Genomic DNA, 26900 nt, shown 5'->3' on the forward strand with positions numbered 1-26900 from the left:
TATGATTTATATTAATTTAAGCTCCAAACTAGCCTATTGTATGGGAAGAAATGATGCAGATATATTTGATGAGGACGCAATAGAATCAAGGACTCATGTGCCAAGGGTTTAAGGCGTTTGTGGAAATAACCCCTGTAGCATCGGGGCAGTACTGTGGGGCAGCTGGTAGAGCAGCTGCCTCACAACGCCAGGGACCCTGGCCACGGGTGCTTTCTGAGTGGAGGTTGCATGTTCTCCGTGACCACGTGGGGGTTTCTTCTGGGTGCTCCAATTTCCTCCCACATCCCAAAAACGTGTGAATTTGTAAGTGAATTGGCCTCTGTTAATTGCCTCTAATGTGTAAGCAGTGACTGGGAAAGTGGGATAACATGGAACTAGTGTGAATGTGTGATTGATGGTTGGCTTGGATTCAGTGGGTTGAAGCACCTATTTCCATGTTGTATCTTATAACATATTTGTTTTGGAAATGCAATGTATTTAATTTAATGTTTGGGCTTCTGTCCTCACTTACACCACCTGAGACATTTATTTAATCATTTTGTGAACATTTCTTTTTTACCATCTTTCTCTTTTCTCTGGTTATCTCAAAAACAAACTGTACAGGATGCAAGCAGGAAGCGGTAATCTCGTTGATCTTGGCTACGTTATGCAACAGCATGTATACAAATCTACTAACCAGTATACAGAGCAGAGAACAAATTGTCTGGAGGAGGTCAATGATCAGGCAGCATCTGTGGAGGGAACTAGACAGTCGACGTTCAGGTCAGGACACTCCAACTGGACAGAAAGAAGTGAGGGAGAGGGGTAAGAGCTGGCAAGCATTAGGTGAGTCCAGTTGAGGAAGGATTGATTAGCAAATGGATCAGATGGGAGAGGGATTGGTGTAAATGGGATGGTGACAGTGGGAGTTGATATGTGCAGCAACAAAGGGCTGCAGATAATGGAAAGGAAGGTTTTAGTTTAGTTTAGAGATACAGCGCAGAAACAGGCCCTTTCAGCCCACCAGATCCACGCTGACCAGCGATCCGCGCACACTAACACTATCCTACACCCACTAAGGACAATTTTTACATTTACCAAGCCAATTAACCTACATACCTGTACGTCTTTGAAGCATGGGAGGAAACCAGAGATCTCAGAGAAAACCCACGCAGGTCACAGGGAGAACGTACAAACTCCGTACAGACAGCACCCATAGTCGTGATCGAGCCCAGGTCTCCGGTGCTGTATTCGCCGTAAGGCAGCAATTCTACTGCTGCTCCACCGTGCCGCCCAGCATGGAAATAAATAAGGAAGAGAGGGTGATCAGATGGGAATCTTTAGGGGAGGGGATCTATTTCTGGATTTTGTGGATGATGGGCAGACAGAGAGGGTGGGACAAGGAAAATAAACTAGATGATAGGGGGCTGTGGCAGAGGGTTTGGGAAGAAGTATGTGTGTGTGAGAGGACTAGGGCCGATCAGAAGGAGAGAGACCGAGAGAGAGATAGTGGGGAAGAATGTGACTTGAAATTGGAGAACTCAATACTCATGCCATCGGGTTGTAGGCTACCCAGGTGGAACATGAGGTGCTGTTTTTTTTAGTTTGTGTAATACTCGTTATACTTATCACCCCTTCCCCTGCTAACAATGGGCCATTATGGGCTCCACTCTTCCTGAACTCCTGCACTACAGCCCAAAAGCCACTTTGTCCGTACCAAAGCAACATCATGTTGATGACTGGTTTGGACATTTCTATCTTTTGGAGATAGCAGTTAAATTAATAATTTGCTGATGTTGAATTTTAAGACAATAGACAATAAGTGCAGGAGTAGGCCATTCGGCCCTTTGAGCCAGCATCGCCATTCATTTGGATCATGGCTGATCATCCACAACATCGAAGACATGAGTGACCTCTTATTTTCAACATCAAAACAGGTATAAATAAGATCCATTAAGTATGGAGACACAAGAGACTACAGATGTTGGAATTTTGGGCATAAAACTATTTGTTGGAGGAGCTCAATGGGTCAGGCAGCATCTGTGGAGGGAATGCTTAGACAATATTTCAGGTTGGGTCTAAGGGTTTCTTCAGTCAAAGGGTTTGTTCCTACATTTGGTCAGTTGTGCACTGCACTCAGAATGAACCCACAACATGACGAACATTTCTGTTTGAAGAGGAATTGATGAAATTACTGAATCTAGCAAATGACACAGCAGTGACCCACGTGATACAATGGTGCATTAAGATGAAATTTGATGTAAATCTGCTACGGTTTCTTGGAATTAAAGTTTAATAAGCTGTGCCATTGCAGCCAATAACACAACTGCCTATGTTTTGTGACTGACTTGCAGATTTGCCTATTGAAGTTTGCATAGCATATCTTGGTCGGCTTCCAGACCTTAGTCAACCATGCAAATGATTGAGACACAAAGTGTTCAAGGAACTCAGCAGATCAGGAAGCATCTGGGGAGGGAATTGACAAGTGACGTTTTGGGTCGGGACTGAAGAAGAGCCCTGACCCAAATTGTCCTCAGTCCATGCTCTCCATAGATGTTGCCTTACCCATGGAGTGGGAATAGAAGAGATCAGAATTAAAAGAATCTAAAGAGACATTTGGACAGGTACATGGATAGGAATGGTTTTGTGGTATATGGGCCAAATGAGGGCTAGGGGGATTAGTCTCGATAGTGTTGATGGGATATCGGCACGGACAAGTTAGGCTGAAGGGCCTGTTTCTCTGCTGTATGGCTCGATGACTCTAATTGGAAATAGAAAGATAACTCAAGGCTTGTCGGGCTGGAGTATGTGATAAAGAAAGAGAAATATAATTAAACAATAATAAAAATAATAATAATAATATATTTTATAGTCATTGCACATCAGTGCAACGAGATTTAGTATGCAGCTTCCAACCGATGTCAAAAAAATAAATAAATAAATAAACGGTGTGACGTGACCATCTGAGGGAGACAGTCCAGGGGGGATGGGAGCACTCAGCAGGGCCGGTTCAGAGCCGCTATAGCTCTGGGAATAAGGATAAGAAACTTCAAATGGGGGTATCCTTAGTTGGAAAAAAAATGTATATCAGTGAACCCAGATGTAATGGGTGAATGGCATGGTACAAATGAAGATAAAATTGGATTTATGTTAGGTGGAAAGTGAAAAATACCCTTAGGGAGTATTTGAACAGTCAATTCTTGATTAACAATGAAATAAATGAGGGTTTCAGCACCAGGAAGTAAGCAAGGAGGAAGCATCACAACTTAAAGTGAAAGTAGTGAAAGCACGGATATGTGATCAGAAGCAGGTCTCAGGGTTAAATACAATGGCAAAGTTGCCAGCCTCTGGCAGTTGCCAAGAGTGACTGAGTTTGTGCCTGGGTCCAAGACCATTGCCCTTAAATTTCCTAGAAGTTAGTTCGCTCATTTTTGTTTTTACTCATCCAATCTTGATGTTAGATAAAGGAGATAGAATGGAGGTAAAGAGTGACAGTGGAATCTAAGCATTCCAGTTTGTCGTACTCAGTCAAGGGGTTATCACTTTTGGCTGCCTGGCTTCTTTTTATGCTTACACCAACAGTTAGGAGAGTGCATGGTGCACAGGAAACCATCCGTGAAGTGAAAATATTACGGATTAGCGTAATAATCCGGACACCTGAAGAAACACGTTAATTGTAGATACAAGGAATAGTGTTATGAATTGATAAGTTTCTTTTGTTTCTGTTTTAACTTTGGGTTTATGGCCTGTGTGCGATTATGTTTGAGAATCTCAGTTTCCAGCAGCTTTGAATAGGAGACGTGCCCATTAAAACAAAAACTATAACATGGGTGTCCACCTGAATCTGCAAAAAAAGTTTTCTCCAATGCAAATACTGTTGCCTGATTCGGATTTACACAAGTTCAATGTAGTCCAAGATAGGAGATCGGTCAACAATGTTTGAGCGCATAGAATTAAGAGATAAACTACTGATGTGGATTGAGAACTGGTTATCAGAAATAAAGCAAAGAGTGGGGATAAATGGATCATTCTCAGGTTGTTTTGCTTTGACAAGTGGGGCATCACTGGGATTGGTGCCCTTACCTAAGAAAATATATAATTGACATTGCTATTATGTAGAAATATTCACCGGACTGGTTGCAGAAATGGTAGGGAGGAGAGATTGAGCAGATAGGAATTGTATTCTCAAAAGTAGAATGATAGGAGATTGCACCAAAATATACAAACCTCTCATAGGGTCATAGGGGTTGATACAAAATGCTGGAGTAACTCAGCGGGGCAGGCAACAGCTCTGGATAGAAGGAATGGGTGACGTTTGGGGTCGAGACCCTTCTTCAGACTGAAAGTCACGGGAGAGGGAAACGAGAGATATGGACGATGATGTAGGGAAATATAGAACAAATGGATGAAAGATATGCAAAAAAGTAATAATGACAAAGGAAACGGGCCATGGTTAGCTGTTTGCTAGGTGAGAACAAAAAGCTGGTATGACTTGGGTGAAGGAGGGATGGAGAGAGAGGGAATGCAGGGGTTATTTGAAGACTCATAGGGGTTGACAGACTAGATGTGAGCAAGGTGGTTTCACCATTTAGATGGAATTTTGTTCCCTGTGGAACCTGTCATGTTTGTTCAAAGCAGTGATATATTTCCAGACTTTTGGAGAATTAAGGGATGTGGGGATAGTGCTAGAAATTAGTAATGAGATACAAAATTATTTTCCATCAGGCAACAATGAACCATTTCCTTGACTGTTGTCTGCTTTGATCTGTCATTTTCACACCTTACCTTTCCATACCTCAAGTTTCCCTCTCCCCCGACTCTGTTTGAAGAAGGGTCTTGACCCGAATCGTCACCCTTTCCTGCCTGTCTCGCAGAGTTACTCCAGCATTTTGTCTATCTTCGGTGGAAACCAGCATCTGCATTTCCTTCCTACACATGGAATTCATATGATATGATCCCATTTAAAGGGATCTGATGTATTTTTTTGAAAGGCAGATGGATTGTTTTCTGCTGCTATTTAAGAAACAAATTCAATATTTTTCCTGATGCAATGTTAGTCCTGAGTTTAGTTATGTTAGTTAGTTATGTTAATGTTAGTCCTGAGGCATGGATAGAGTGGATGTGGAGAGGATGTTTCCATTGGTGGGAGTCTAGGACCAGAGGCCATAGAATAAAAGGACATACCTTTAAGGAGATGAGGAAGAATTTCTTTAGTCAGAGGTTGTTGAATTTGCAGGATTCATGTTATTTATGTTAATATTAGTCCTGAGTTTAGTTATGTTAGTTAGTTGTGTTAATCCTGAGGCAGTTTGCAGCAGAACATTAGTTATATTAGTTAGTTATATTAATGTTAGCTAATCTAATGGGTAGTTTGCAGCAAAACATTAGGTATGTTAGTTAGCTATGTTAATGTTAGTGTTAATGTCAGTTTAGTTATGCGAGTCAGTCGTGTTAATGTTAGGCCTTGCGTTTAGTTGTTAGTTAGTTGTGTTAATCCTGAGGCAGTTTAGAAACATAGAAACATAGAAATTAGGTGCAGGAGTAGGCCATTCGGCCCTTCGAGCCTGCACCGCCATTCAATATGATCATGGCTGATCATCCGACTCAGTATCCCGTACCTGCCTTCTCTCCATATCCCCTGATCCCCTTAGCCACAAGGGCCACATCTAACTCCCTCTTAAATATAGCCAATGAAGTGGCCTCAACTACCCTCTGGCAGAGAGTTCCAGAGATTCACCACTCTCTGCGTGAAAAAAGTTCTTCTCATCTCGGTGTTAAAGGATTTCCCCCTTATCCTTAAGCTGTGACCCCTTGTCCTGGACTTCCCCAACATCGGGAACAATCTTCCTGCATCTAGTCTGTCCAACCCCTTAAGAATTTTGTAAGTTTCTATAAGATCCCCTCTCAATCTCCTAAATCCTAGAGAGTATAAACCAAGTCTAGTTAGTTTTGTTCATAAGACAGTCCTGAGGCAGTTTGGTGCAGTCAGCAACATTATGGCAATATGTCCTTCCTCAGTTAGTTACCAAAATGTTAGCAATACTCTAGGTGGGTAGTTTGCAGCACAACATCAGTAGAACCTCTCTGCTCCTTAGCTATCCTTTTGCAATGAAAGCTAACATAGTTAACGGCAGCAGTTTACAGCCGAAAATTAGTTACGCTGGTTATATTAATATTAGTTAATCTAATGGGTAGTTTGCAGCAGAACATCAGTTATGTTAGTTAGCTATGTTAATGTTAGTTAACGGAGCAGTTTACAGCCGAAAATTAGTTACGCTGGTTATATTAATATTAGTTAATGGGGCAGTTTGCAGCAGAACATCAGTGTTGTTAGTAATGTTAGTTAATGGGGCAGTTGAACATGAAGGGGGAAATGACAGAGCAGATCCAAGTGCGCAGAATCACAGCCTCCGCTACCATTGGTCCAGATCAGCGGATATGAGGAAATGGTACGGCACCGACGATTGGTTGCCGGGGGTCCACGTGGGCGTTGGCGGGCCAATGGCGAGGCGCCACACTGCGGGGCTGGGCTGGGCTGGCTGGCGGGGCGGGCCCGGCGCCCGGCGCCGTCACTTGGGCCGGAGGCGGGCGGCCGTGAGGAGGGAGAAGAGAGCGCTGCCGCTGTCGTCGCCACCACCACTATCACCGCCACCTCCCCGGCCGGGCTCAGCCGCCATGATCCGCCTCCTGCTCCTAGTCTGCTCCATCGCTGGCGCCGCGCTGGCCAGCGACGTGGTCGAACTGACGGACGACGACTTCGAGGATCAGATCGACGACCACGACCTGGCGCTGGTCGAATTCTTCGCTCCCTGGTGAGTCTTTTGGAGGGGAAATGATGATGGGGATGGGGGGGGGGGGGGGGTATGATGAGGTGGCCCTGAGACCCCCTCGCCATATCCCCAATGACTGATTCTGAGAGGAATAAAAGATGGGTGAGGCCGGCCTCTTGTAGGCAAGATAGACACAAATTGCTGTAGTAACTCAGCGAGACACGCAGCGTCTCTGGAGAGAACGAATGGGCGACATTTCGGGTCGAGACCCTTCTTTAGACTGAGGGTCAGGGGAGAGAGAGAGAGACTAGAGATGTGGAAGGGCAATGTGTGAAAAGGACAGATCCAAACAAACGTTGCACAAGGAAATGTAGAATTGTTAGTTGAGGGGAGGGTGACAAGGAGGCATAAAATCAGTAATATCGAATCAAGAGGAAAGTGAAACTGGTTGGGGATCTAGGGTGGGGGAGGGACAGAGAGAAAGGGAAAACAAAAGTTGAAGTTACAGAAATCAATATTCATACAGCTGGGTCGTAAGCTGCCCATCTCCTACAGTTTATTTAGCACAAAGTACTAACCTAGCCTGAGAGAAAATAATGTCTACATAGGAATCTGGGAAGAAGCTCAACACTAATGAAGCCCCATTGTGATATAAAGAGAGTGAATTTCGATCCTAGTACAACGACTAAGTTTAGGGGGGGGGGGGGGGAGGGAAGAGAGAGGGGGGAGATGGAGGGAAGAGAGAGGGGGGAGATGGAGGGAAGAGAGAGGGGGGAGATGGAGGGAAGAGAGAGGTAGGAGATGTAAGACAGGGAGAGAGGGGAGATGGAGGGAAGAGGGAGGTAGGAGGAGGTAAGACAGAGAGAGAGAGATGGAGGGAAGAGAGAGGGGGGAGGAGGGGGGAGGAGGGAGGAGAGAGAGGGGGTTGGATGGAAGCAAGGGTTGAAGTGAGAGGAGTCAATATTCACACCGCCGGGGTGTAAGCTGCCCAAACGAAGTATGAGGTATTCATTCTCCAATTTGTGCCGGGCCTCACCTTTACCACCCCAGTAATGGGGGGTTCTCCCGGAGTTAGTTTCGGTTTCCTCCCACACTCCAAAGACATGCAGGTTTGTAGGTTAATTGTGTTTTTTTTAAATCTGTAAAATTGTGGTGTGTGTGTGTGTTAATCAGTTAATTAATGTCAATGTGCGGGGACCGAAGGGTCTGTTTCCGTGCTGTGTCTAAACACTTCAGATCAGAACCCTTCTTCAGACTATTATCATAATAGTCATCTATTAGCCATGTATGTTCATGTTCATGGAAGGAACTGCAGATGCTGGAAAATCGAAGGTACACAAAAATGCTGGAGAAACTCAGCGGGTGCAGCAGCATCTATGGAGCGAAGGAAATAGGCAACTATAAGCCAAGTATGTTTTGCAACAGGGGTGGTGGGAAGAGAGTTAGAAGATGTGTGTTTTTTTAAAAATTAGTTTATTATGGGATCACAAGAAACGGCCGTTGCTTCCCCACACGTTCCTGTGCGGGCGAGAGCCCGGGTGTGATGGAGGGCTGCGGCCGCGCGGCGCACCCCGGGAGCTGTAGTCCCTTGCCCCGCCTCCTCCTCGCTGACCCGCGGCTCTCGGACTACAACTCCCAGCCTGCCCCGCGCGTCACCTGCCGCCGCAGAGACGGCGGAAGTGACACCATCGCTGCTCGTGGCTGCTCCGGATTGGTTGCCGGGGAGTCGGTGGCCAACTCTCATTGGCTCGTGGCTTGAATTGGATGCAGAGACGCCATGGTCAAAGTGGTTCAATGGTCAAAGTTGGTAAAAAAAAAATGTTTTGCTCTTTTTCAGAACAATGAACTTTTTAAGAGACATTTAGACAGGTACCTGACATTTCAGGTCGGAGCCCTTCTTCAGACTGATTGCAGGGGTGAGGGAAAAGAAGGTTAGAAGAGTGGAGGGGTAGGACAAAGCATGGTGGGTTAGTGAGTTATATTTAGGGATCACAAGAAACTTCAGATAGGGTGATACAGTGTGGAAATGGGGCCCTTTGGCCCACCATCTGCATATGTCCCAGCTACACTAGTCCCATCTGCCTGCGTTTGGTCCATATCCCTCCAAACCTGTTCTATCCACATACCCGCCTGAAGTAGGGTTTCGGCCGGAAACGTTGCCTATCTCCTTCGCTCCATAGATGCTGCTGCACCCGCTGAGTTTCTCCCACATTTTTGTGTATCTTCGACATTCCAGCATCTGCAGTTCCTTCTTAAATGCCTGTCTAATTGTTTCTTAAACATTGGGATTGTCCCTGCCCCAACCACCTCCACTGGCAGCTTGTTCTGTACATCCACCACCCTCTGTGTGAAAAAGTGATCCCACAGATACCTATTAAATCTTTGCCACTTCACCATGAACCTATGTCCTCGATTCACCTACTCTGGGCAAGAGACTCTGTGCATCTACCCAATCTATTCCTCTCATGATTTTATGCATTTCCATAAGATCATCCCTCATCCTCCTGCGTTCCAAGGAGTAGAGTCCCAGCCTACTCAACCTCTCCCTATAGCTCAGACCCTCTGGTCGGGCAAATGGACCTAGCTGAGATGGGACATCTTGACTGGCATATACGGTCTGAGGAGCCTGTTTCCATGTAATCGGTAAATCAGTGCAGGAGAAACTCAGTGGGTCAGCCTAAATCGTTGGAGGACATGGACAGGCGATGTTTTGGGTCGTGACCCTTTAGATGATCTCCAGGGAGGCTGCAACATTGTGAGTTACTCCAGAACTTTGTGTGTGCTTTTTCGAAGTATATGTTGGAAGGTTTTAAATAGTGCACAAATTGTATTTGAGGTGCCCTAGGAACTTCTGTGCAAATGTGATTCTGTATAGAAGGTTTTATCATCTTCATATAAAGTAATAATGTGAAAGGACCAGAGGACCCTTAAGGCAAAGGGGTATTTAATCGAAACCCGCGAGGGGTAACTTTTTTGCACAAAGGGTGGTGTGTGTAACGAACGAGCTGCCAGAGGAGGTAGGTGAGGCAGGTATTATCGCAATGTTTAAGAGACATTTAGACAAGTACATGGATAGGACAGGTTTAGAGGGATATGGGCAAAATGCAGGTTGGTTGGGACCAGTGTAGATGGGGCATTTTGGCCTGTATGGGCAAATTGGGCTTGAAGGGCCTGTTTCCAGCACAAAAAAAGTGGCAGAGCAATTTCTGGGTCGTGATCTTTAAAATGTTAGCAAGAATGAGAGATTCAAGAGAGTGGAATTCATTGCCACAGCTGTTGAACCTGCTGGTCATGGTTTTTAGGCTGCTGTATCTGTCCCTGATGGTAGGAGTGCCTCCTGTAGATCACTTTGAAGGTGGGGAGGTCAGTAGACATGATAGACTGGGTAGAATTACACACTTTGTTCCTGGACGTTCGAGCTGTTGAACCAGGCTGTAGTGCAATCAGTCAGTAAATATACAGTAAATATACTGTTCATCACTGAGTGCAACTATAGGGGCTTTGACCTGACCCTGAATTAATGGCAGCAGCCTGTTAATCATAATGCACCAGGGCAACTAGTTATATGAAATAATTGTATGCCATTAACTATACACCACACTCCTGTGATGTTGTAGGAATTATTATATGATTAGTCATCCAGCATGGAAACGGGCTCCTCGGCCTGTATATGCCAGTCAAGATGTCCCATCTAAACTAGTCCCATTTGCCTGTGTTTGGCCTATTATTCCTCTAAATCTTTCCTATCAATTTACCTGTCCCAATAGTCTTTTAAATGTAATTGGTGCAAATGTCTGCACCATCGGCTGATGTAGGAGTAGATAACCAGGACAACTGATGGCTTACAAATACAGGCAGTATTTTATAATTTGACCAATGCAAAATATATGCAAATGATATACTGTGAAATGTAAATGACAAGACCCGTTCAACAACATTGTAATGAGATGTCTTGATTTCATTTGAGATAGTATTTTGATCAAAGTACATGTCACTGAATATTGGACTCGATTTGTGTTTGAGACGTAGAGTAGGGTGAGAATTTGATATAATGCAATTATATATTAAATTGCTGAATAATAATTTATAAAAGTGAAACCACGTTCTGTTGAGTTAAATTACCGAGTTTCCCTGTATGGCTGGAATTTTGAATTACTAAAGTATGACTTTTGATTATGATGTGAATTAGTCTTCAATTTAAAATAATAATGGGATAATTTACAAATAAGCGACCTATTCCAATACAAAGAGAGGCTTAGAGTCACAATCATGCAGCACTGAAACGGGCCCATTCAGCCCAACGCATCGATGGCGAACAAGATGACTCCGCAGTAAAATAGTGTATGAAGAAAGAATTGATTTAATCAAATCCAAACGGGTCCCATTTTCCCATGCCTGCCCCCATATCGCTCTAAACCATGTTTAAGCTATACATCTTATTGTAACGTTGGAATGAATAACTATAAATGAGAAGCTGATGGCGTATACTGTCAAGTAACAAAACAAAAACAAAAAAGGATAGAGGAGTGCTGGTATCATATCCATTTTATACTAGTTAGTAAGAGACTTCATATTGTAAATGTTAATCTGAGGCATAACCCAGGATATATTATGGATATTGGGTAGCTAGTGGATGTAAATTTATATTGTGCTTTCAAATACAGAGTTACCACCAATTCTTTCTGGCAACTGGTGGTACTCTTCTTCCCCTCCCCCCATTAATTGGAAAATTCATGATCTATTACATATTGCAGTAAATGTTAAATAATATAAAGATTAGGCTAATGTATTTACTTTTTCATCTTGTTCGCACTCCCGCAGCAGGCGGGATGCGATTGCTTTATTCTGTGATTGTGTCGTGTAATTGGAAAGGGTGACTATTGTGAAACAGCACAATGTGACAATACATAGAGCAAAACAGTAAGGAACAGCAACTGGCCCTTTGGTCCACAATGCATGTGTCGAGCATGATGCCAAGTTAACTAAACTTCTCTGCTTGCATGTGATCCATATCCTTCCATTTGATTACGCAGGGTTCCAAAGCTTCCAGTACCATCCCATGTGCTTCTCTGTCCTTCTTATCGAGTCCACATCACAAGATTAGAAATTGTTGTTCAGCCAGAGCTGAACATACTTCTCGGCATCTGCATACAATGGTGTCTAGCGCTTGTGTGTGGTGGTGGAAAAAGGGCCGCGATGTGAACGCTCTTTCCTTGATCCCTGCTTCTCTATTGATTTACTTGTTCAGAGTTTGTTCTCCAATATAGGTATACATGTGGTTTGTGTGGTGTAGACGTTTTAAAATAATTAACAGACCATGATTTGTTCTTGCCGAGCTACTTGCATTCTGCTGACCCGTGAATAATAGGGTTATCCCTTTTCTTATGCAGTTTCCCCAGCGAGAAATTGTGGTAAAGCGACTGGCCGATTCACAGTAGTGGGTTTCTGTGTTCTGCATGGGTACCTTGGTGCAAAACTAGCAGATCAAGTGTGTCCTGCTAATTTCCTCGCCATGTGTTGTCAATGTTTAATATTCTCCCTATTAATTTTTATATTATTTTGAGCAGCTGATCCTTTATTGTGATATTGGTACATCAGTTAGATACTGCAGTTAGTGTAGGTGAATAGTGAAAGTGATGGAAATGTGGGGGGCCCATGAGTCATACAGAAAATTAGTGGAGAAATGGTATTGCCAAGTGATGGGTCGAATGGCTTTCTTTGTCATTTCTTTGAAATATGAATTTCTCGCGCCACGCAGTATCTGAAGTAACATTTCAGGTCTATGTTTTTTCAACAAAACATTCTAGTTTTTCAGTTTGTGCTTCATAACTATTTCCTTATCCCAGGCAAGAATTCAACCTAGCATTTTAAATGATACATCTCTTGTTATAACGTATTTAATGGCGATTTGTCTTCATTCTTTGCAGGTGTGGCCATTGCAAACAGTTGGCCCCAGAATATGAAACTGCCGCCACAAAGTTAAAAGGAAAAGTTCCTCTAATTAAAGTGAGTTATTGAAGATTTATGCATGAACTGATTACTGTAGTATTGGTGTTGCTAACTGTACAAGTAGCTCTGCTATAGCATTATTTCCACACCATGATTTGGATATGAGGTGAGTGGTGAATTGGGAAACGCTATTTGCGTTACACGGGCCAAATTGGTTATAACATGATTTACATCGGGAACTGACGAACCTCTTGGAATTTACTTTAGAAATTGCGAAGCAGAAAAGACTCTTTAATTTAACCAATATGGGAGGGAGTAGGGTGGTGTCTGTTTTCTGTTACATCCCTACATTGATCAGACACCATTATCTGTTAGGAAGAGTCTTGTCAGTTTCACTGTATGTGGTCAATGAAATGAATAAGCGATTGCATCTATTCACACTTGTGTAAAGATACTGCATTAAACAATGTAACATGTCCTGAAACATTAAAGAATTATGCCATGTTCTAGAAAAATATGTCCAATAAATGTAATATGTCGATACAGTAATACCTGAAACCTGCACACATTTATGGGTGTTAACTTGATTTTACAGTTTGTATGTTACATTTTAACTTCCCTTAATTCCCTTAAATTTTATTCTAACAGTATGTTAAAGTTAAAATTAATTCACAAAAATGCAGATTGGGGATCTAGGAGGTGAGATTCTCTGCCTGGCATGTCCAACAGAGTCTCGCTTCAAGCCATGGTGTTATTTCATGGCTCATTAGGGTTTGGGATCATGGCTCAACCTGCTGGAGAACTGTTTTTCTCTGGCAAAATAGAGCTTACATTTGGGTGTGAGGTGACAAAAACATAAGTGCTCTAATTTAAGTTCTGACCGGGACGTGAAGGTTCCTTGTGAATAACATTAATTGAAGAATTAAGTGTTTTGTCTGGTAGGGTGGCGAGTTTATAAAGGAACATTTTGAGTACCAATGATCTCTGTCTTTGGATGTTCGCACGGTGAGACTTATGTCTGACAGCATATGTACAATGTGGGTGGCTGAGTTTCGATTTTTGTAATATTCTGTTTTTCACTAAAGTGAAAGTACAATACAGACAACTGGGTTTTGAGAGGAAGGATAATGCAGTTAGCAAAATATATGTGGCAGCGTCATAATTAAGAAAATGTTCAAACAATCTACATTTTTTTCACAGCTCCTTAAAATATATTTCTTACATATTTGTATATTTATTGAACTGTCAATACTGATGTAATGTGGAGCGTAGTCATTAAATTTTAAAGCTCTTGTTCATACTAATACAGATATCAGGTACAGATACAGATATACAGATTTGGATGATCAGCCATGATCATATTGAATGGCGGTGCAGGCTCGAAGGGCCGAATGGCCTACTCCTGCACCTAATTTCTATGTTTCTATATAGTTTTAATGCAGATAACTGTCACTTAAATTGTATTTACTTGCACAGTCAAATGTTTATTTTCAAGCAGCTCATATAATTGGGATTCTTGTGTCCATTATTTTGATTCTAACAAGGTTGACTGCACTGCAAATTCAAACACATGTACCAAGTATGGAGTTAGTGGGTATCCAACTTTGAAGATATTCCGTGATGGTGAAGATTCAGGGTCTTACGATGGTCCCAGAACAGCAGGTAACATTCTGTGATGCCTGTGCGATGCTGCTGAATAGGTAGTTTTGACCACTATCAATACTCTGGTTAAAATCCTGAGCTACAGGTTGCTATTTAAATTCTAATCAGTTTCAAGGGCAGGTGCCTGTTCTCGCATTCTTCTCACATCTGATCCCTAATGTTATTTTACCTGCGCAATCCTCTTTCTGTTGCGTTGATTCCATTACCACAACGCACCGCATTTGTTTCCCTCAACTCTGAGGCAGAGTTCCACTCCAGGAGAGCGGAACCACCCTTGCTGTGTTATTGTGGTTCAACCAATTCTAATTAATGCTTCTCAATTTTGTTTGCTAAGCTTGCCTGTTGTTCAGAAGATGGTTCTTGGGCCACCTTGTGCAATCCTTCCAGCCATCATGGAGAGTCATGCAATCAAATTCCACACACATTTGACTACATCCAGTGCAAATCTTCCATTACCTATTTGTCCGCTAAATCTTGGATCAGACTCGTACCTTATCTTACCATATAAGTTGCTGCCAATTCCAGTCGGTGCCTCGGGCCAATATCTCTGCCATTTTTTTACCCTTCTCCATCCTTGCCCTGAGTCTGAAGCAAGATCATCCAAACACGGATCCTGATCGGCACTCACCACTCCCATCCTTGTTGTCAGCCCCTGGTCTCCCAATGTCACCATTTAAAACTATTTTTTTCCTCCACTGCAACAACAGACAGTCCAATGTAATGTTTTACATTCCTTTGGCTCTTTGTTGCTATGGCTCTTCATGGAAATATCATTAATTCAGTGAATGATCAACAGTGGGTCTGTGCATCATGTTAGCAGTTTTTGTTTGGGTGGTTCTTTGGGATTATCACACTTGCTGACTTGGTTATAAGGCTACCTTATCTCTAGTGACTTATCTATCTGATACATTTGCACAGATGGAATTGTCAGCCATCTGAAGAAACAGGCAGGACCCAGCTCTATAGAAGTTAAAACACCGGAAGAACTGGGGAGCTTCATTAACGATGTAGATGCTTCAGTTATTGGTAAGTAGTCGCCAGTGAAATTCAATTTTAATTTTAAGAGTTATGTTTCAAAATGCTTGTGATAAATGGCACATGTTTTACGGGATTACCCTACGAGTTTGGTGTCAACTGTTTGAATAAAACGGGCACTCATGTTTGGATTTTGGTATTTGGACTTGAAATGCTAGAATTTAGAAGAAGCAAGGGAATTGGGCATATGTAGCTTTAGTCCCATTGGAAAAATAATGGTCAATGTCACATGTACTGGGGTACAGTGAAATTCCCTTTTGTATACATAAGCACAGATACATCTTAGATAAGCAACTCGGATACAATAAAAGTGTATAGCAGTAGTACACTGAGACACGGGAATTTCTTTTATTATTCTGTGCTGTAACTGGTATGTAGCATGCCTTGTATGTTCGACCATAGCTGATTGTAAATTATCATAATCATAATTTGTTAGCCAAGCATGTTTTGCAACTTACGAGGAATTTGGTTTGCCATAGTCATGATGGGAAAAAAAGGAACAAGACACACAACTACATAAAAATTGACACAAACATCCACCACAGCGGCTCCTCCACATTCACCACTGTGATGGAAGACAATAAAGTCTTATCATCTTCCCTCCCACGGTCGGGGGAGTCGAACCATCTGCAACCGGCGATCGAGCTGCATTGGGGCAGTCGAACCACTGCGACTTGAAGTTCCCGAAATTGCCCCCCCCCCCCCCCCCAGCCTGCGAGCGTCACAACGTTAAAGTCCGTAGCTCCCGCAGGTAGCAGCGCCAAAGGCCGACCCCTTTGCAAAGGAATCGCCCGCTCCGAGGTGTTAAAGTCAGCAGGCTCCGCGGTTTTGGAGCTCTAGAAGTCCCAAACAAGAGGTCGCCAACTCCACAATGTTAAGCAGCAGTGCAGACGGAGATACAACACGGAAAAAGTCGCATCTCCGTCGAGGAAAGAGATAAGAAAAAACATTCCCCCCCCCCCCCCCACATAATACAAAACTAAAGATAAACTAAAACATACATTTTGCAACAAGCTAAAAACACAGAGAAGGAAAAGACAAAGACAGACCGTTGGCGAGGCAGCCATCGTGTGGTGTCCCCCGGTGGTATTTTTCATAAATCCTTAGTCCTTAATTTAAAACTTGGTATGTTGGTGGATGAATGAAGTGGAAAGAATGGCTGTAAGCATGCGTTACGTGCAATCTGCTACTCTACTAATGCAGCTTTCTCATGGCCGATTAGGTGTGATTGGTGTTAATGTGTACATGCTTATTTTGCAGGTTTCTTCGAGGACCCTGCCAGTACACCCCAGGCAGATTTCCTTAAAGCCGCAAGTGCAATGAGGGAGAACTACCGTTTTGCTCACACCAATAATGAAGAGCTAATTAAGAAATATGAAATTAAAAATGAGTATGTACTGACATATATTTGGAATCATCCAATTTTAACCCAAAAGGCAGTGGAGCCTTTTTTTTCATAATGCTTAACTGCCTTGCATGCAAAAAAAAAATTATGACTGAAGAAAAATGTTAAGTCTTGCATCCAAAAAGATGCAATACATGCAACAGTTTTACCACTTGAAGGAGTGTTGAGCCCCGTGTAAATTGTTTGATTTTCCTGAGTTAAATTCTGATGTATTAACATTTGAGCACTTGCTATTACTTTGTTGAATTTCTAAACATTAACAAAGTTGGAACTCTTTTAAATTATGTTGTGAACATTTTTCCTCACTTCTATTTTTTATTTTTAACTTTTTTTACTCTTAAGTAATTTCCTGGTGCTCCGTGCATCACTGACTACTAGAATATCATGTCTGGAGTTTTAGATAGACATTACACAGAATCTGTATGCAAAGGTAGTCACAAAATGCTGGAGTAACTCAGTGGGAAAGGCAGCATTTCTGGAGAGAAGGAATTGGGGCGAGACCCTTCTTCAGACATCTGTATACAAAGCTCCTTTGAAGAGGAAAGGGTCATCATGTCATACCGGCTGGAACATCTTAATTCCTCATGATTAATTTGGGTTCATTGGCCATGTCCTGTATTCGAAGAGTATCTATTGGGACAGCAATCCGGCCCACGTGTTCATGCCACGACTGGAAATGGGAAACGGTAAACTGCAGTATGGGTGTGCTCGCCAGCTTTGGCTGAAAAGTAACCTAGAGGTCACTATGACTTTTGAACCCTTGTCAAGTATTCTTCAAAGCCTTGGATAATATATGCAGTAAATCGTGATCGGGGAAAGGAAACTGTTTGCTATGTTTTGTAATTGGATTAAAGCCACAATTAGCAGCATAGAATTCTAAATAATTTAAAATCCCAATATGTTTTAATTAAATTGAGCAAGTGTTTCACAAAGAGCAGGGATCCGAAACACAAGTTGTTTAATTGTCAGTGATTTGTTAATGGTTGTAAGGATGAAATGTTTTAAAATGGGAATCACTGAATTGAATCTAACTACCTGCTTTCATTATTTAACAGAGGCATTATCTTGTTCCGACCTCAGCGACTAGCAAATAAGTTTGAGAGCAGCAATGTGCAATATACAGAAGCAAAGTTCTCAAATACAAAAATTAAAACATTTGTTCAAGACAACATGTAAGTTCTACACATTTCTACAGATTTTATGGTAGTTTTAGTGTTATTGCTGAAGAAAAAGGTAAATGTTGTAAATAGTAAAATGGGATGTTTATGGTTACACTAAGGGGCTTCAGAACTGCTGTTGAAAGGGGGAAATTAGCAGCAGGAGCTTGTGATTATTATCTCTGTATTTTCATGGCAATGTATTGTATAAAAAAATGGGCATTTTCTATTTTGGTTTCACCTGTTGATGCCAGCAATAATCAGAAATGGTCCCATGGATTCCTAATGTTTTGAGGTATCCTTTTTTTTTTTTGCATGCGGCCACTTTTTTATATTTTAGTCCAAGCTTTTGATTCTCAAATCTGTTGTGCCACATAGATGTAAAAATATGAGAAACCCAGAACCTTTTTCAAGTGTACCTTTCTTTTGTAAACTTATTACTACTTCATTTAAATAGCCTCTGAATATGCTGTTATTTATTTCAGTGACAAACTGATCCGCAGTTATTTGCCTTATACCCACCCCTTTCAAACAGACATTCTTATCACCCATTCTACGGCTCTTGTTTTCCTTGTTTGCACACTTGGTAATAAATCTGTACTAAATCCAATATTTTGACACGACGTAAATGATTTTAACACTGGTAATATGAATGCAGGTGCTCTTTCTTTGTTGATGTATCCTGGCATGGTTGTAGAAATAATTAAGGAAGAAATGAAATTGCCATTTGATCCTGGGTATTATACTGAAAAAGATCCTGTTCTGAGGCACCGCGGGGATTTACACTGTTGGACTGTTGATTTAGAACACCGGCAGTGTTCTATTATAACTTCCGCTTTGGATTACCTAATTCATTTTTTGATGGGTATTGCATTCATATTCCATACTTTAATTTTTAATTGCAGCTTTGGTTTCTGTCCCTATATGACTGAAGATAATAAGGACCAATTTAAGGGAAAGGACCTGCTGGTAGCATACTATGATGTGGATTATGAAAAGAATCCAAAGGGTTCCAACTACTGGAGAAATAGGTACTTGTTGACTGCTTCAAACATTTAACTGTTCTCTGTCTTTGTATTTGAACTGTAGCATGTTTAATAATTACAATATCTAGTTTTAGACATTTTATTGTACTATCCAATCAGGGTTTGTGCCCTTACAATACAATACAATTCAATACCGTTTATTGTCATTTGAACCTCAAATCAAGTTCAAACGAAATTTGGTTTCTGCAGTCCTACAACACGAAAAAAACCAAGACACACAATTAATACAATTTACACAAACATCCATCACAGTGAATCTCCTCCTCACTATGATGGAAGGCAAAGTCATTTTCTCTCCCCTGTTTTCCATTTTTCTCCCGATGTTAAAGCCACCGGCGGGCGATGGCAAGTCCCGTGGCCGTTAAAGCCGTGCTGGACGAGGTAAGGCCCCACTCTGGGTTGTTTTCCACCCCGCGATTCGGGCGGGAGAAGTTGCCGTTGCGGGTGCTCCGAAAAGCGGTTTGCTACCAGGGACTCGCGAGCTCCCGATGTCACTGTCCACCGGGCCTGCAACCGGAGCCTCCGAAGCTCCGAAGTCGGGTCGCAGCCGCGCGCCGCCACAGCTTCTTTTACCTTCCTCTTCATCGAGGGTGTGAATTTCAGACAGCGCTCCCCCACTTTCCCTGTCCCCGCCTTTGCGATGTGTTTGTGTATGGTCGGTCGCTCCAACTTGCGGTTTCATCGCTGATGGTCGATCCAGCTCGAGGTTTTCCAGACGAGTGCCCTCGAGCTTGAAGGTCGAAGACACTCTTCTGAACTCGCGGATTAGGTCGCCACAGTGGGACAGCCCCTTTATGGAGAGAAGGCAGGAGAAAGGGATTGAGAGGAACAGATAGATTAACCATGAGTGAATGGCGGAGTAGACTTGATGGGCCGAATGTCCTAATCTATCATGGCTGATCTCTGCCTTCTAATCCCATTTTCCTGCCTTCTCCCCATAACCAGGGACACCTGTTCTGATCATAAAATAATCTAAAGATATCCACTGACTTATCCTCCATAGCCATGAGTTCCACAGATTAACTACCTTTATGATACTTATGAGAGTACCCAACTCTGCTGCCTAGTCAGGCAGTGCATTCCAGATTCCAATCACCCTCTGGGGTGAAAAAGTTTATTTTTCTCACCTTGCCCTAAAACTATGTCCTCTTGGGAGAAGTAACATTCAAAAATACAAGTTCCAGTTTTTTTGTTTTTGTTTTAAATGGTCTTGTACAATGTTATTCTAACTCTTCACCTGATTTCTGCTATTTAAATTCATGCTTCTGTCTATTCTAATTGTACAGAGTGATGAAAGTTGCTAAGAAGTTCCTGGATGCTGGTGAGAAGCTGCATTTTGCTGTTGCCAGTCATAAAACCTTTGGCCATGAGCTTTCAGAATTTGGTTTGGATTCTATCAATGGTGAAATTCCTGTTGTTGCTGTCAAAACAGCTAAAGATGAAAAATATGTGATGCAAGAGGAGTTCTCGTAAGTATCGTAAATTGGATGTGAATGTTAGCCGTTTTAGCTTTTGCCATTTGCCTTGGTCATGAAATGTCACCAGTTTTAAGTGTATTTTGGAATCAAGTTTGGTTTTCTTTATCAGCTCTGTGAAACTTATTATATAGGTTTAGTATACAAATTTATGAAGTTAATCCAAAGTTAGGCTTTATCAAAAATGTAAGCGATGAATTGTTCAAATAAAGTACTTGAGCTGCCCATGTAATCGCGCTGAAGGAACATCAGTAGAAACCTAGGCCGTTCACCACCAGGATGCAGGAGGCCTGCCTGGTAGTCTGAACGAGAGCATTCCTGCGGGATTGTTGTATCATGCCTGATGCATTGTGGTGATAAAGAGGGTGAATTGTGGAGGGAGGGACCGAATGGTGCTGGGAAATTAATGAGATAGATTAGGTTTGCTCAGATAATTAAAGGAGAGGGACCAGATGATATTGGACTCTGGCAATGTTAGTGTGGGTGCAAACTATTATTGATGTACAGGTTTAAGATGGCTCTTCTCTGGGAAGAGAAGCATGCCTCTGGCTGGCAAGTGCTCTGTTTGTGTGTTAACCTTTAACACAGTAGGACTCTACCCTCTGGATGAGATTTGCTTCTTGGTTCTCATGTGACTTGTAGATCTGCACACAATTCTAGTCAGTTTACATGATGTTACTGCATGTACTGTAACTGAAAGTGTTGCCAACATTTGCAGCTACTATTCTTGTCTTCCAACCTGAGAACAAATGGATATAATGTAATTTTCTGTAATATGAATTACGGTAATAGTGTTTTAAACTGCATTGGAACTTTTTTGAAAGTACATTGCTGGTACATTCCAGGTAAATTAATCGCTCGTGTTTTTGTGATTGCTGATTTATTGCTTGTCAAGTATCTGAGACCCAAATTATAATCATGGCTCTTGACTAGTTTATGCAGTGCTTCACTGTGGACATCCTTAAATTAGTAAAGCTGTAATTTTGTAAGTAGATCATCTTTAGAGAAGTGTTTTTTATTCCCCAGGCGTGACGGTAAAGTGTTGGAGCGTTTTCTGGAGGATTACTTTGATGGTAAACTGAAGCGTTACCTAAAGTCAGAGCCAATACCAGAGACCAATGATGGTCCTGTGAAGGTTGGTTTCTTGAACTATTCATACTCATTATTTACATGAAGACTAATTTGTACCGTGTGTAGTAGGCATTGGAAATCTAAAATTATACAAAAATTCTAAGCACTAAAATTATATTATCCATTACTGCAGATTACACAAATGTCTGAATATTGTTTTTCATATCTTTAAACCTTCTAGGCGAACTAGCTGCTGGAATACGTTTAAGTTGCTTTGTTTCTTTAGATACAAAGACGGTTCCTGAGAGAATAGAATTGGTGGCTTTTGTTTCCACAGATATAGCCAATTGCAATCTGGTGGCTGGGTGAAGCAAGAAGAATATAGTTGTTGAATGATTATAGAAGACAGGCAGTCTAGTTTGCAATTCATTTAAAGAATGTGGGTGTGGCAAGTGAAGCCAGTATGTATAAATCCAACCTACTTTCTCTGGAGCTGGTGTATTCATCTCTTAGTCATAGAACCTGTTTCCATGCTGCATGTCTGCTGACCAAGATGCCCTACCTGAGCAAGTCCCATATCCTTCTAAACCTTTCCTATCCATGAACCCATCCAAGTGTCTTTTAAATGTTGTACTTGCCTCAACTTACTCCTCTGGCAGCTCATTCCACAGTCCCACACGCCTTCTAAGTGTAAAGGTCACGCCTCTGCTTCCTATTAAATCTTTCCCCTTTTCCCTTAAACCTCTGTCCTCGGGTTCTTGTTTCCCCAACTCTGGGTAAAAGACTACATTCACCCTTTTTACTTCCCCGTGTGATTTTATATACTTCTATAAGATCACCCCTTAGCCTCCTGCAGCAGGTAAAGAGAGCCACATGGTAGTTGATCTGGAGCCCTGAAAGCCCGATAAGATATATCTGTATCAGGCTTGCTTCTCGGAACGTTAATGAATAAAGAGGACTTTTAAGATCCGAGCACCATTCATCCATGCTAGCTTTTTATTTACTTAGCTCAGTTTAACGTTGTTTTATTGTTCATTCCTGCAGATGCTCAAAATAAATCTGTTAATGTTCCTCTTTTAACAGATTGTGGTAGCTGAGAACTTTGACGACATTGTAAATGATGAAACAAAGGATGTCTTGATTGAGTTTTATGCACCCTGGTGTGGTCATTGCAAGAGCCTTGAACCCAAATATAAGGAACTTGCAGATAAGGTTAGAATCTGTTCTTTTGTCCTGTCTAATTGTGAAGGTGGTCCTTATGGTATTTTTTCAATGTCTTATTATATTCTCTATTTAATCAGGTGAGCAGTGATTCCAATATTGTCATCGCCAAAATGGATGCTACAACCAATGATGTGCCTTCACCGTATCAAGTTCAAGGGTATGTTCCTGTGTTCATGGCAGATTTTATTTTATTGGAACTGGGTAGAATTAATGTTTGGTCAATATTTTACTGCATTGTGTTATATTGAGACCATTTTTGTTCAGTGTGTACAAAATAGTAGTGTCTTGACATTTGATTGACAGTTTCTTTTTGGAGCTACTTCTATTAAATTAACTTTTTAAAAATATTAAATATTTTTAATATTTAGGTTCCCCACACTTTATTTTGCACCAATGGGTAAAAAGAAGAGTCCAAAGAAATACGAGGTATGTTTGGCTACTTTTCTTGATCATCTCTTTTCTGCATGTTTCTTCCATCGAGGAGATTTCTTCAGTTAGAAAATCCATTCTATTGTGTATCCTGATTTTTAGTTAAGAGTATTTACTTGTCACATGTATCGACAATGGAACCATGAAATTCTTGCTTGCAACTTAACAAGTCTGTTAATGCAATATAATTTATTTTAAGAATGGATGAATTAGTAACAGTGATACTAGTGCAAAAGAAAGATGTTAATGAGATCATTTATCTGTGGCAACAGTATTTTCATTGTTAACTTTTGTTTACAAGACTTCAGCATTCATATTTTCCTTGCATGGCTGAGATACTTAGTTCATTTTAAGGACAAAGTGAGATTTGGAAAGAGCAGGTGTCTGCTTTAAACTCTAGACCGTTGAAGGAATTTTAAGCAATGCAAAAGACTGGTTTAAAACGCGAATCTATGACGCATCAACAAATGTGTTCTCCATACAGGGAGGCCGTGAAGTTAATGACTTCATGAGGTACTTGAAGAAGGAATGCACGCATCCTCTGACTGCAGTTGAAGAAGAAAAGAAAGCCAAGAAGAAGGACCGGGAAGACCTGTAAATGATTGGAAGCAGCTCAGATGTTGGCGTTGTTATGCAAGGAGTAATTGGAACCAGGGGTTGGGTTAGAGATTTGGTGGTGGTATAGTCACTTTTTAAGAAGATTAACAGTCTGCCATACCATTTCTGTATCAATTTTACGATGCACTATCAATGAGTTACTGAATCAAAAGGGGGCAGAAATTCAGGTTTTGTTTTGGTCTTATTTTGTACTGGTGAATGTTTTTGTACATTTTGAACAATAAACCCCTTTAAACCAAACTGCTGGCCATGCCCTATATTGCAGAGTAACGTTGTAGCAGGTTACACATTTTGTTTCATCTCATCAGATGGGGTTTTAATTTCAAATGCAGTATGTTGAACTTTTCTGGTGAACTAGTGCAAGTACAGCCCTTCATGCTTCAAATAATTAATTTGAGCTGGTATTTGCCATTACCAGGAGCTGACTTAAACTGTCTGATGTTAGAGGTCAAACAATCTTGAGTAACAGCATTCCTGAAAGTCACAGACACCCTATGTTCTAATTTCTCCTCCTTGCCTAAATTGTCGAATGGTTGAATAATTGAATGTACCGATGGCTGCAGAAAACAGTCCTAATTTCAGATTTTCCATTTTTCTCTTCTGGTTTATTTTGTGGATGATCTATAAATAAACAAGCACATTGTCCCGACCGGGTAGTAGTGGTTACTCATGACTGTGCAGGGAGGGGGTTGGAATTGTAGCCATAGCATGACCGGAACACATCCCTTTACATTTTAATAACGTCTCGGCCTTTGACTGTTCATCTTCTGAATTGGGGTAGAATTGGTTCTTGTAGACTGTTTGTGCCAGTCAGTCATTGTTGCAAATTTGACCGAATGAATCATTTTTACCTTCACAAGGCTGACATTTGTCCTGAAGACAGCAGTCAGAACATGAGGAATTAGTTGGCTTTGCCCCATTCAGTCTGATTGCTACCCACTGATGATCCTTGAGTTTAGCCATGAATAAGAGAACACGGCCCTCAATCTCAGCAGCTGACGCATTTAACTACAACGTTGATCTTTCATGGATCACTTATTTGGCCCTAGCAAGAAAACGTTATTTCTGTGTGAAACTAAAAAGATTAATTCAAAGATTCCCTCTAAGGTTGATCCTTAGTCTCCACCCATCTCTAATCAAATGGGTTGGGGGAGATTTGTGTGTATAGTTAGAGCAGGACTTGGCTTTGGGAGGAGTAGACCGTCTCAAGATAACTGGCACAAATAACCTGTAATTCTGGAACAGAGTAGGAGGGGGTGGAGGCACAATTTAAGGATTCACCTGAATATTCTGTGGAAGTCAGATTTGAGTTTAGATGATTGAGTTAGGTCTCTGATGTTAACCTACCATTATCCAATTGCCAGTCTGGATGCAGAGCAGATAAAGCTACTAACTGACAGGGCCTAACAATACTGGATTATTTCAGATGGGAATCAAGTACAGTTGTGGGCATTTGACTGCAAAATGTTGGGCTAATTAAACATTTTCCAGATGACTAAAGGGATGAATATGAAATTGGCTGGTTACAAAGTGAGATGTAGCTCAGCCTTCACATCTATTTCTGATGCCCAGCTCAAATCATTACATCCTTGCAAGAAATCATTCGATACATAGTTTCAGGTAAACTTTAATGTCAACTGTGCTTGGGGAAAGCTGGGAGGCATTGATTTGGACTCCTCTCGTGATCAATGCTCCATATTCAGCTTGTCTTGAATCAGATCGGTGGCAACCTCAGCATAAGAAAAAAACCTTGCCAAATAATACATTTGTTTCAGAAGAACTTTAAAGCATTTTGCAACTCTCCAGAATTTCATTCAAAAATTTAATATTGCTGTACCAAAACTTAAACTACTTGGGAATTTTAAATTCCTTTGCTGAGTGATTATAAAACCAAGGAGTTATACTGAATACAATAGTATAGTTAAAAATGATTAACAAAGACATTTGTGATATACCTTGGCACAAAATGTCAAGCAACATGACCAAGTTAAAATCCTTAAGATTCAAAACGAAATGTGATTTTCAGTAACCAGACTTGGATCTCATGTGGACTGCTCTAATGCAAAATTATAGTTGCATTACAATGTGTACTTTTTTTTTTAATGTAAAGCAACATGTTAAAACTGACTAGTTGCAGAATATGTTGAATTAAAAAAATGTTGGCACAGCATTACCAAAGCACATTTGCAACATTGGAGTGGGGTGAATGATTGTACCAGAAGACAACCAATGTCTTTGCAAATATTGTCACTGAAATATTGAGGAATTAATAAATGCAGACTTGGCCAGTGAATGTCAAAGCAGTGGTGATGATAGGATTAACAATTTTCAAGCAAAACGTATTATCATCTACTATGGAATATAGATATGGAACAAGAAATATTTAGGGCAAGACACCCTGGATAAATATTTTAACCAATATGTACATGACATTGCCCGACATGGCAGTTTTGCCTTCTTGGGCATTTCTATTCCATTGGTACTCAGTTAAAATGGAGTAAGGAGGCCTGAGATTGCTGGGGTTTTCTTCTGTGCAGTTCACTGATGAGACCCAGTAAGGACCCAGTAATGCCATACTCCTCCATTAGTGCTGCTTTGCAATCTTCACTGTAAAACAAAAACTTTAATCATTTTAGAACCATCCTAATTCTGCTGTAGAATAAAGTATGAAAATGCCATGTTTTATTGTCATGAGTTTTCAATCACGTACAACAAAACTGCTCAACCAACTGACCCTTAAAACTTTTATGTTTGTCATTCCTACAGAGTTTTAAATTCCATGGAATTTAAAATAAAATGTATTTTGTTTATTCAAAATTGCCTTTTGTACTTCACCCAATAATCTCCTGTGCAGTTGATGGTCTTTAATTTGTGCTCTGTAAAATGTTTAAAATACAAGTTAAAAATGCTTGTTTCCTTGTTTACTGTCAGAATTTTTAAAAATCAGATTGTTCAGTTTCTTGACATTACTTCCAGAAATCCTCTAGAACTTGCACTTGACAGATTACATTGCGCGTCGATCTTAACAGCTTTCTTTCACATTAGCAGCCTTGTTGTGCTGAACCCTAAAATCTACAGGA

General features: G+C 41.3%; 2 protein-coding genes across 5 annotated transcripts in view; one reads left to right on the top strand and one right to left on the bottom strand.

Annotated features, from left to right (window-relative positions):
• The window catches only part of LOC129712561 (cation channel sperm-associated protein 2-like), a 32085-nt gene extending 26171 nt beyond the window's left edge, over window positions 1–5914 (bottom strand). For 3 of the 4 annotated variants that reach the window (XM_055661060.1, XM_055661061.1, XM_055661056.1), the window contains exon 1: window positions 4765–5914. The gene's annotated coding sequence lies outside the window, so the exon portion shown is untranslated. The remainder of the gene's footprint in view (window positions 1–4764) is intronic. The other variant, XM_055661057.1, reaches the window with a different exon arrangement.
• Window positions 5915–6543: 629 nt separating this feature from the next.
• pdia3 (protein disulfide isomerase family A, member 3) lies at window positions 6544–24060 on the top strand. Its single transcript, XM_055661062.1, has 13 exons — window positions 6544–6791; window positions 12677–12755; window positions 14243–14360; window positions 15279–15386; window positions 16656–16785; window positions 17856–17972; window positions 18863–18988; window positions 20290–20472; window positions 21505–21613; window positions 22633–22761; window positions 22851–22930; window positions 23142–23199; window positions 23687–24060. Exons 1-13 carry the CDS (start codon window positions 6655–6657, stop codon window positions 23798–23800), a joined length of 1488 nt encoding a protein of 495 aa, XP_055517037.1. The 5' UTR covers window positions 6544–6654; the 3' UTR covers window positions 23801–24060.
• The last annotated feature ends 2840 nt before the right edge of the window (window positions 24061–26900 follow it).

The sequence above is a fragment of the Leucoraja erinacea genome, chromosome 33 (genome assembly GCF_028641065.1).
Source record: "Leucoraja erinacea ecotype New England chromosome 33, Leri_hhj_1, whole genome shotgun sequence".
In the NCBI taxonomy this organism is placed as follows: domain Eukaryota; kingdom Metazoa; phylum Chordata; class Chondrichthyes; order Rajiformes; family Rajidae; genus Leucoraja; species Leucoraja erinaceus.

Bases quoted from the DNA above. Each gene is read 5' to 3' on its own strand.
- pdia3 (XM_055661062.1), top strand. From the start codon at position 6,655: ATGATCCGCCTCCTGCTCCTAGTCTGCTCCATCGCTGGCGCCGCGCTG. The intron at 14,361-15,278 runs GTAACATTCTGT...ACATTTGCACAG, and splicing joins CGATGGTCCCAGAACAGCAG to ATGGAATTGTCAGCCATCTG. The intron at 15,387-16,655 runs GTAAGTAGTCGC...CTTATTTTGCAG, and splicing joins TGTAGATGCTTCAGTTATTG to GTTTCTTCGAGGACCCTGCC.